General features: G+C 31.3%; 1 protein-coding gene across 1 annotated transcript; it reads right to left on the minus strand.

Annotated features, from left to right (window-relative positions):
- Nucleotides 1-4,765: 4,765 nt before the first annotated feature.
- Nucleotides 4,766-6,101, minus strand: LOC110733583 (ethylene-responsive transcription factor SHINE 2-like). Its single transcript, XM_021913645.1, has 2 exons — nt 5,872-6,101; nt 4,766-5,654 (listed from the first exon to the last, which is right to left on the minus strand). Exons 1-2 carry the CDS (start codon nt 5,952-5,954, stop codon nt 5,072-5,074), a joined length of 666 nt encoding a protein of 221 aa, XP_021769337.1. The 5' UTR covers nt 5,955-6,101; the 3' UTR covers nt 4,766-5,071.
- Nucleotides 6,102-11,650: the final 5,549 nt, after the last annotated feature.

The raw sequence follows: 11,650 nt of genomic DNA on the forward strand, positions 1-11,650 counted from the left end.
TTTAACTGAACTGGACTGATTAAAGTTGAAATGAATATTTTACGAGAGAAGGAAATTAGGAGCTGAGCTGAACTGATCGGAGCTGGACTGAACTTGAATTAAGCTGAAGTGAACAGACTCTTAATCTTTTTTTTTTTGGGTGGGTGAGTGTGAGGGGGGGGGGGCAATTAATTTATGTAAATGGTTTTTGTCTTTAGTGAACAAACCTAGTGAGATTTTTCAAATGTTGGACGTTTGTATTTAAGATATGATTATTGATGTATAGTCATCCTAGAAGTGATGTATTAATGAATTATAAATGATGGCACCTACTTTGAATTTTTCATATCACACATATATTCTTGAATTAAATTTACTACATTTGTCAGTAAAATATACTATTTATAATTTGTCAGTAAATGCCAAAATTGGTACATTTGAGTACATATTTGTAAAATTCCACTTAGAATTTAATGAAATTTTTGTAAAGCAAATCATTTAAAATTTTAATAACATGGTCAAAAGTTGGTAAGATATAAATATATAAATTAATAAAACCATCTTTTTGCCAGTAAAAGATAGGAGACTTTGGAGGCACAAGAGTTCCGTATGATCACAAAATCTACCAAATTAGGCAGTTGCAATTACTATAATTTACTTTCTTTGATTTTATGTACTTATATTAATGTCATATTTGCTAATCTTCCCTTTAAATTGAATTTACTAATTGCATAGTTATTTGTTACATTCTCAATGTTTTTGCCTTTTATGCTATAAGAGAGGGTTTAATTATTTTTATCCATTGCCTAATTAAATCAAAAGGGGACCAAGTCCTGTCCTTCTCAATGTTAAATGCAATCTTTTGGTTGAAACCTTGGCTCCCAATTGCAAAGATAACTATTGCAAGCAAGCTCATTTTAAATACTATGTACTTCGTAAATGCGTGCTTAACAATTACTACACTATACAACTCTTTGCCTTGAATGAACATGCATGTTGCGTGTATAATTTATATATACTATTTTGTTCATCTTTAAATAAAGGATTGCCTCATTTTACTTTTTCATTAGTTTATAAGAAATTAAATTATCTTAGCTATTTTCATTTTATCTAGGGAGCCTCGCAATTATTCCTCTACTTTATTCACGTATTATCCTATATACATTTTAAAAAATAAATATTTACCTAATAACCCAAATCAATACAACTACTAAAAAGTTAAAATTAGGACAACACGATCATTCAAAAAGGCAGAAATTGAATTTTATTAGAATGTACAAAACTTATACTCTGCACATGTTGATGATATGCACGGTGTATTTAAAAAACCTAATTTAATAACTTGTATTATGTTATGGGAGATGATAAAATGTTAATACATCATGTATTACTTTTACTATTATTATTTATTTATTTATTTTTAAAATTTGGTACATGAATAAGAATTAGGAAGCAATGTCTTTCAAAAAAAAAAAAAAAAAGAATTAGGAAGCAATGGCCTAGTAGGATAGTAGAATAAGGACCTAATTTTTTATGAATGGGATACTCATAAAGTTGACTCTTTCTACAATCTCTCTCTAAAATTGACTCTTCTCCAAAGCCGGTCACACCAAGTTGACTTTTTCTAAAGCGCCAAATGAAGGTGGCTAGGTGGGTCGTGTCGACTATAAAATCAATAAGTGGGCCGGGCCGAGCCCATCAAGTGTTAACAACTTGGGGCCCGCTACTCCGTTAGGACATTTTCCTTAGCGTACTTTGTACAAGTATGTAGCCAATGTAGGGATATATCAATGGTTTCCTAATCCTTTTATTTTTAGAGAGAAAAAACATTTAGCATCAAAATTACTTTCATAAGACAACGTTGTTAAAATAAAAGGCCTTAACTTCACCCCAAACCTTAGCAATACTACTCGTGCCACTTTATGCACAAATGTTTTTCAGAAGTATAATGACTATGTAAGTTTTATTGAAAAACCTTTTAAATTAATTGCAACTTATTTTAGTTATAAATTAAACTGGTATTCTTTATTGACTCTTACAAGAGTTGTAAGTCTTGTAACTAGTAGGATTACAATATTATAGTGATTTAGCTAAAACCCTTATCCTTGCCTTGATGAGCATTAAAGGGGAAGACTATTATATTAGAGGAATTGAAGTACCATTTCATTATGTAGCAACCATGAAAGAGGGTTTGTAACTTTGAAATTAGGGCATATGGATTAGAATTACATATAACAATCATTGCTATTGATTACAAAAATTTCAATTCACATTTTAGCTCGGTATCCAAAATTTGAAAATAGAATTTGTACATAGACACGACACATACCCGAAATTGAAGGTTTAACTTGGTCCATCCTAGCCATGTCAAAGCAAGGATTATTATTATTTATTAATTCCTAAATTTAAGGAGAAATGTGAGAATAATAATGCAATTGATGTGATTTCATAATAAGATTGATAAATTTTCAATTTGTTGAACACTTCAATTCTCACCAAGATATATAAATACATGCCCCCTATATTTTGTTTTTCTCTTCATATATTTACTATAAAGTTGATGCCAAGTAAATGTCAACATCTTGCTCAACCAATTATAGACTTTGATTAAGACATGTCAACTTCAGTTTGTGTCATTTAATAAGGGACTATACCCAGTAACCATCTGCTTATGAAAGTATGATGATGTGTCAACATTTCTGGTAGTAAGTACATTTTAATACAGCTAACCTAACTTAAATTATTTATAGGAGCATTGATTATCAAACCAACTACTTGGAAAACTATAGTCACTATTATGTTTACTTAAGTAAGTATGAGCTCATTTGCTCTATGGATCTTTAGCAATGTGTAGAGCTTTATTTCCTTCTATTCTTATATGTGATGCTCATTTTGTTTGGATGGTGGTTCGTGGTTGCCTCAACTCGTAAAAAAAGTCAAATTATAAAGAATATATACGGCGACAAATAATTGTTTTCTTAATTTGTTTTAAGATCAGTTTTACAATGCGTGATACATTTATATTAATCGAATCTCAAGTTATATATGTTGATCACAATCAAAGTGCACGAGTATATCTCAGATCTTAAAGTGTGTCGGCTTTATAACTTATATTCTCTCTAAACGTAAACAATAAATTAAAATTTATTTGATTTGGATGTACATATTGTTTTTAAAAAGTAAAAATAAAAAATGAAGAGTATTTATTTGACTTACAATTCATATATTGATATATATGTCTTCACTATTCAAGTATATAGGTAGTTATCAAGTTTCTATTTTAAATGTATAGTACACATATAAAATGCAAGTGATCATGCAATATTATACGAGGTACAGATCGGAGTATTGATTATTCTCGATCTTACAACAATTATCAAGAGAAAAATGATTAGGAAATAAAAGGGTTGTAGACTTGTAGTCACAATCGAATTTCATGAAGGATCTTCTTTTTCTTTCTAATATGGAGTATTTAGGTATAATTAAATTATAGTTGGTATATATTTTTTTTAGGAAAAAATTATAGTTGGTATATTTCCAAACATAATAATATATTGAAAGATACAGCTCATGTACATCATTATATTAATTGATCATGATATGTTTATAATTGATAAATCTAGTCAATTTTAATTATATGAAAACTTGCTTGTTAGTTGTTACTATTTTGAAACAATACATATCATCTATCATATACAAAGTATTAAAATGATACGGTCAATTTATGCCTTTCTAATGACAAAATGTTTATGAATTTAGAGACCGCATGCAACATAAGTTATTAAGAAAAAAAAATTGAATTGGGTTGGAAATTATATTAATATAACATAAAAAAAAATATGTATACATCAACAAAAATGAAATTAATTTAATTATGTCAAGGTGAAATTAGTCTATTTTTGTTTGAAAAGTAGATTATTACATTAAAAAGTTTAGTATTAAGACCTTTTTGAAAACTATGTTTAATTACTGTACTAATACCATCAATTTTCGCTTTTTGTTGAAACGTCGATGTTTGTGAGAGATCAAAGCAAAATTAATTGAGATATAAGCATTGAAAATCCAAAGAACATTTATACATCAAGAAACAAATAAATTAGGGCACACTAATAAGAAATATTATTGATTAGTCAATTTTGCATGAAAAGTGTACAATGATTACCAAAAAAATAAGATCTCTTTGAAAGCAAATTTTAGGGTACAATATTTGTACAAATACCTTGTTCTTTTACTTAATTTTGGTTGAAATTAGTTTTTTCTATACTAAATTTAGTTATTATATTTGTTATGAGTAATTAAATTAATTTATTCATTTGTTTCAAAAAAAAAATAAAAATTTATTCATTATGGAATTTATATTTATGCTTATCAAAACTCATTATCACTGATCAAACCTATTTCATAGATTTCCGTTATTGTTTATTTGTTGGAATCACAAATTTTAATTAAACTTATATTAAATTGCATCTAGTAATTAAAATTTATTCTTATTGAATACATAATATTACGAAGTGTCATTTTAAGGTAAAGAGAACAAGAAAGTACATAAGACATTGCAATTCTAGGTTGCATATTGATGAAATATATATGGACGTAAGAGACCATGGTTACAATCAAGCACTTGTGAGGAATATATTGGTAGTATTTAATTAAAGGTACAATATACGCATAATTTATACATATATACATCAAATAAAAAATGTGTGTACGAAAACTACTAATACAGAAAATTGATCACATGCAAATTAAATATACATATAAGGACGAATATTAAACATAACAATAATAGTCATTTGGAATTCATAGGACCATATATTATATATGTACATATTTCATATCACTAATTGTTACTCATTTGTACCCTTTATTTTTCGGGTTAAAATTGAGTAATAATTCATTGTCAAATTACATTATACTTGGTATGACACTTTGTATAACCCAACCCAATACTATTTTATGACATTATAACCAATAATCCTATATATATTTCTATATGATATGATATGATATGATAATATAGAAGCTAAAACTATGCCGCTAATAATCCATAGTTTTATACTAATTAATCGTACTTATAATTATATAATCATGGTTAGTTCAAGTAAGAAGTAGGAGGGTTCCAGTTGAGTAACTCTTCTATCATTTGCAACGCAGCTTTATCTTCTTCAGTCATATTATCATCACCTCCTGCCTCTAAAACCGAAGACGAGGTAGAATTCGAAGAAGATGATATAGGGGAACCATCATTACTCTCAAGCAAAACACTTGTATTAGTACTAGTAGTAGTAGTAGTAGTGTTGTTTTCCTTTGATGATGAGGCGGCTTTACCAAGTTCAACTCGCATAACCCAACTCGAACTCGAACAAGTTCCGGCCCTCTTTTGCCACACACCAATGTGAGAATTATCGGTGTCGAGTCGAAGACAAGTGAGTGAAGGAGAAGGATCCTTGCAATACTTCTTAAGCTTAGCACTAAGTATTTCTGATAATGCCGAGTTAAATGGTGGAATTTTCTCTTGGTCATTAGTTGTGTTACTCTTTGATGATGAATAATGGTTCTTGTCTCTTGGGAAATTAGTCTTCGCATTTTGACCATTCATTAGTATGGCTGCTTGATCGTACGCTCTAGCAGCTTCCTCGGCCGTCTCGAATGTCCCTAGCCACACCCTCTTCTTCCTACATTCATGTACAATTTCTCACATGGATCGTAAAACTATATACAAATAAACCATAATTTCAAGATAAGGACTAGCAAAATCTAGTGAATTGACAAAAGGTATACAATAATGTATCAGAATGGTCACCACTCACAAGTATCTGCGACTTCTTTAAAGTTTAAATAGTTACAGAAAAAAGACAAGTGAGGATAAATAAATAGTTTATGAGGACTTACAATAAAGGATGGCGGATCTCAGAAACCCAAGAGCCCCACTGGCGTTGCCTGACTCCTCTGAACTTCTTAGAAGGAAGTACCATTATATGACGAATAATCAAGTTATATCAGTCTTTCTCTCTCCTAAATCTCTCTGCTCCACTGCTTAGGCAAAACAGACAGAGCCAACAAGTGAGTATAAATTGATATTTTGCGCAGTCAGTTGTTGCACAAATATATTACTGCTATACTAGTCCTACCACACCCAATTATAGGCGTACGAGGGATAAAATTGTAATTATACCCTTAAGTAGAGAGACCAATGGAAGACTAGTACTGTTAGAAAATAGGAAAAGTATAGTGTAGGACATGTTATATGGATGTGAGTTGTCGCCTTGTCGGTGGATTTACATTACTCCTTCCGTTTCTAAAAGAATGTTCTCTAAATTTTAATTTATTTATTTATTAAATTAAGTTCAAATTTGTGCATATAAGTGGGAATAAAACTAATGAGAAGACCGATAAAGAAAACAAATAAGATTATAAACGGAATATTTTTCAATTAAAGAATAAGCAATTTTTTAAGAACATCTAAAATAAGTATGAGATAATCTTTTAGAGATAAAGTGTAAATTGTGGAGTATAATATGAAAATAAATAAATAAATAAAAATTACATAGTGTACTTTGTTGCACTAAATGTTCTACCTGCCCTTATTAAATTGTTGGGGCTGTATGAACCTAAGTTCAGTGCTGCACCATAGTTCCAAAGTATTGGAGGGACCCAATTGTAAAGTAAATTATAAATGAAGAGAGCAAAAAGATGTTTTGTTTGCAAATTGCAATACTCATAAGAGTGAGATAGGTGTCAAATTTAGCTTTTATAGATTGGGTTTGAGCCGCACCTATTATCGGAGGAGAGTTTAGAATACTATTAATCTTAATAAGGTTTTGTTTTAATGTCAATTAGGATATTTTGTGCTAATTTTAGGTTAGTTGCCATAGACTCTCTAAATAACACTCTTCTAGCTAAGGCTTTGATATCATTTAAGAGCTAGAGCTCAATATACTTAAAAGCCTGAAAAATTATATTTAAATCAATTGATGATGGTAAAAATTACTTGATTGAAATATTACACGCATCAACTCAATTCAGGGTATGTAACGACAAAAGTTTCTTAGGACGAGGGGGGGAAGGGGAAGGCCAGGTCTGATCTCTGACCCTAACTTAACATTTTATTAAAGATTAATCTCATAGTTATAAGATACAATATTTTGCTAGTTACCGCTAAACTAAATACTATACTATTTGTCACTAGTTATTTGGTCACAACTCACAAGTGACCTTTAGTGAGACATGAATAAATGTCACGAGTATAAAGCTTTCTTGTATTTACTTTTGTTATGAATCCACGAGTTTAATATCTAACTTGAGGCTACAAAATTTTACGCAAGTACGATGTAAATGAAGTTGTTCAACCAATAAAAGTTGATAACCATTAAAGTAAATAGCAAAATTGAATGACTACTTTTTCTTTTCTTTTCAATATTGCGATAAAGATTTGAATCCGTAGTATTAGTACTATTATAGTACTTCCTAGTCCCTGATAATCCTTGTTATACAAAAAAAGTACCTAATAATTGTTACTATTGTTTTATTTGGTGCAAAATAATTGTTACTATTGTGTCATTATGTGTGTCACATATTTTTTATTGGTTCATGTTAATACACTTATTTGAATCAACTGTCACGTTGTTTCTAATTAAGGGATTGTGCAAAATGAATGCTCCAGCTTATGATCTTTATATTTGCCTCGTGGGAATTTAGAAGAACAAAATTAGTTTTAATTTGCACAATAAATCAACCGTTGATATTAGCCATGCATAAGAAAAGGAGTGTCCTAATAACTAGCCTCTACTTATCGTCCGCACATAATCCAATAAGGTTTTTATTTTTAAATAAGTATAATATAATATACAGATTACTTAATATTAACGGATTTTTCACCAAATACCACTGGGTTAATGCGTAATTCACCATATACCACACAAAATTTTCTAATTCACCATATAACACTGAGTTTAACATAAATGTCACAACATGCCATTTCCGTTAACTCAGTTAGTCATTAACGTTAATTGTGCCACGTGACAGCTTGTAATTGGTTCTAATTAATATTATTTATTTAATTAATTAAATTTAGATAAAATATTTTTAAAAATAAATAAAAATTAAACACCACCAATACAAGCCACCGCCACCCCTGGCGGCAACAATTGCGATCCCAGCCACTTCCCAGATGGCCGGCGACTGCCCTCCCCTGGCCCCTTCCCCCCGCCGGCGACATTCTCGACCCCTTCCCCCTACGTCGGCGACCATCCCACTCCTACTCCCCTTCCCCGAAAATCATCCCCCACCTGTAACCCAATTCCCGATTTCCTCGCCGGACTCCCCTTCCCCGATTCCCGATCTCTCTAACCCTAAAAAAATCCTCAATTTCCCTCTTGCAAATCCCAATTGGAATATCGACGGCAAAGAAACCACCCATCAAATCTTGACGAAGAGAGAGAAGGTCGAATTAGAAGCGAATTTGTTCGAAAAAAATGCTGATAAGTCGAATTGATGTTGTTGTATGGTTGCCGATTTTGAGTGTTGTCGGTTCAGGAGGAGAGGGAGGCCGACGCGCTGGCGAGAGAAAGGCTGGGCGCCGGCGTGGGTGGGGGCGGGATAGGGTGGTGGTTGGGGGGTTCTAGTCATATTTTGTGCAAGCAGGGGATGTTAGGATAGGGTGGTGGTTGGCTGGGAGACGTTGGTGGTTTGGGAGGAGGACGGGAAGGGGAGATGGCAGGGGTAGGGGAAGCTCTGGAAGGCCGGCGAGGGAGGAGGCTAGGCAAGGCCGCCGACAGGGAGGGGGAGCTGGGCTGGTGGGGGAAGGGGGTGTCGGGGTTGGTGGAGTGAGGAGGTGGTGGCTGTTTTTTTTTTTTTTTAATTCTTTATTTAACTAATTAATTAGATAATATTAATAAGAGCCAATATGTGACAGCCACGTGGCATAATTAACCTTAATTACTAACGGTGTTAACGGCAGACTAAGGACAGTTAACAAAAAGGGTATTCTGTGTTAATATACATTAACTCAGTGGTATATGGTGAATTAGAAAATTTTGTGTGGTATATGGTGAATTACGCATTAACTCGGTGGTATTTGGTGAAAAATCCGTAATATTAATAGTCTAAATACTTATATGTGATTCATACATAAAATTATGATAGCGATGCACTCTTAACGTTTTTATTTTTTGGCTTTGTGTCACCATATAATAACGAAATGTTTGTAGATCTTCATTTAGCATCAAGAAAATCCAACTTACATTCCTTAATTGTGTATGAAATTAAACACCACTAAAGCAGTAAAGTTGAACAATCAGTTGTTTCACGCTTGTATAATGCTAGAATATGACTTTGATAGAGTGTGACTTTGTAAATCTCAAACGACCAATAAAACATACTCTTATCCTAATTTATGGTAAATAAAGATAAATGGCTAGGTTGTCAATGGTTTAGGTTATGTTACCCTTCTTTTGGGAATACAGTTAAATGTCATTTTTCATGGTAGATATTATTTAAATTGTCAATTAATTAAAACTATTAAACTTGTAGGACCCTAGACATATTTTGTGGAAAATATAATGTTATCATCATCATGATTATTTACTAAGATGCGTCACAACACAAGGAAAAGACTCAAGTTAATTAATTTCTCATGCGATTGAAAATTTGCATCCCGCGCCCTACAATAAACATAATAGTCTCCTTGATTCCCGCTAAGATATTTATGGATGTCATTAACTGCTTTATACTCCGCCAATAACTGCTCTCTAGTCATCAAGACAATAACAGTTACCATTTTGAAAGTGTTACTCGTTGATACTTTTAGACTTCATGTTGTTACAAGTTTACAATTATATGTACGTATCAACGACAAGTGGTCTAAACGAACTAACAACGAGTTGTGAGCTTGTGGTTCTAAAAGGCTTGAAAATGGTCTAATGGCTAACGTAGTTGTAGATTGACAACCTTGCTCTGTAGTATATGTATTTGCATGTTAGTTATTAATTGCAAGATTTATGTGTATGGACCAATCAAAATAGTGTCGTTATTTAGGGATCGGAGGTTGCAGTAATGCCATATGCAAAAACCTCTACCTTTAAAGTTACGTGGTCCAATTGTATCATAAACTAAAGCACCTTTAATAAAAATTAATTCATATACTTAACTTGATCATGCTATACGATAATCTACAAAGAATTAAACAATGTAGCTATTATTATTTCCGAAAAGATAAAGTATAAGTTAACACACTAACCGTAAACTCATGTCATAGTAAATGTAAAGAAAAATTAAGTGTAAAATGCCCAACTAACTTTACCTAGAGTCCTAAAAAGAGTCTAACTACTTTTTTTTTTTTTTTTTTTTTTTGGGTATTGTTATATGTAGCCCTAAGGGTTATATATAAGCATTAAATACACTCTTGAAAATTGTATTAAATTAGGAATTCATGACAAAAACACACGTAAATCAGTGTAACTAGTGTTTATATTTTTATGATTTCTTAACTTTTACGATTTTCAAGTGTAAATTTAATGCCTATATGTAGCCCTAAGGGCTATGTTTAACATTTTCCTTTTTTTTTAATAAAAAAAAAAATCATCAAAGTATAGGTGTGTATATAAAAAATAAAAATAAAAACAAAAAATTCATCAAAGTATAGGTGTGTATATAATAAAAAAAAATTAAAAAAAAATCATCAAAGTATAGGTGTGTATATATAAGTTGTACTGTAGCTTTTAGGAAAATTATTAAGCTAATTAAGCATGCAATATTGAGGAAAAATTAATTGTCCACCGTACATTATGCAAAATGTGATGATGACTACTAATTTAGCGGGTGAGAGAGATCCATCATCTACATTCTCCTTAATGAATATTAATATAATTAATTAGGAGTAGTTAGCAGAACATATAATTATGTCTTCATTAAGTCACAATTTAGATCTAAGCACAATGTGAAGTGAAGACTTTAAGTCATCTAATCCCTTCTTATTTTAGAATTGCATAAATTCGTTTTGAACTTTTGTTTGGTGTTTTTTGGCATTCAAAATTTACATAACACGTTACTCGATCGATCACCCTAAATTAATTGCTTCACTGCCATTTGCGCATAATAATCAGATCCACCACAAGAGAATAAGCAGAGATAAAAAAAAAAAAAAAAAAAAAAAAAAACTGTTCTAGTAGCTTTAATGAATGATTAGGTCATTTTTCCAATATATAGAGGCATAAAGCAACATTAATGAATAAACTCATTAAAAAATAATCAAAACTAATGTGTTATGCAATTACATGGTAAATAAACAATTTTGCAAATGAAATTCTAATTTTAAGATAACTCTGCTTGTTTGATGAAATTACTAGTGAACAAAAATTTTGAACAATGAATACCGAGTAGAAAGAATTATTTAAATAACCACATTAAAACTTGTAAGCAACAAAAATTTGATTAAAAAGTTAATTATTAGCAAGTCTTAGTAGAGTTGTCAATTCGGGTAAACGAGTCGGGTAAGAATGGGCAAGTCAACTCGGGTCGGGTCAATTCGGATTAATTTCATAACCTATGCGGGTCGGGTTTAGGTTTGGTCATGCTTGAGTCGGGTCACGTCGGATCATACTTCTTTATCGGGTTTGGTTCTGGTTTAGGTCGAGTTAATAACAGGTCGGGTGAACAATAGGTCGGGTTTAAT

This window comes from Chenopodium quinoa, unplaced genomic scaffold, assembly GCF_001683475.1.
Source record: "Chenopodium quinoa cultivar QQ74 unplaced genomic scaffold, ASM168347v1, whole genome shotgun sequence".
NCBI lineage: Eukaryota > Viridiplantae > Streptophyta > Magnoliopsida > Caryophyllales > Amaranthaceae > Chenopodium > Chenopodium quinoa.

Bases quoted from the DNA above. Each gene is read 5' to 3' on its own strand.
- LOC110733583 (XM_021913645.1), bottom strand. From the start codon at position 5,954: ATGGTACTTCCTTCTAAGAAGTTCAGAGGAGTCAGGCAACGCCAGTGG. The intron at 5,655-5,871 runs GTAAGTCCTCAT...ACATGAATGTAG, and splicing joins GAGATCCGCCATCCTTTATT to GAAGAAGAGGGTGTGGCTAG.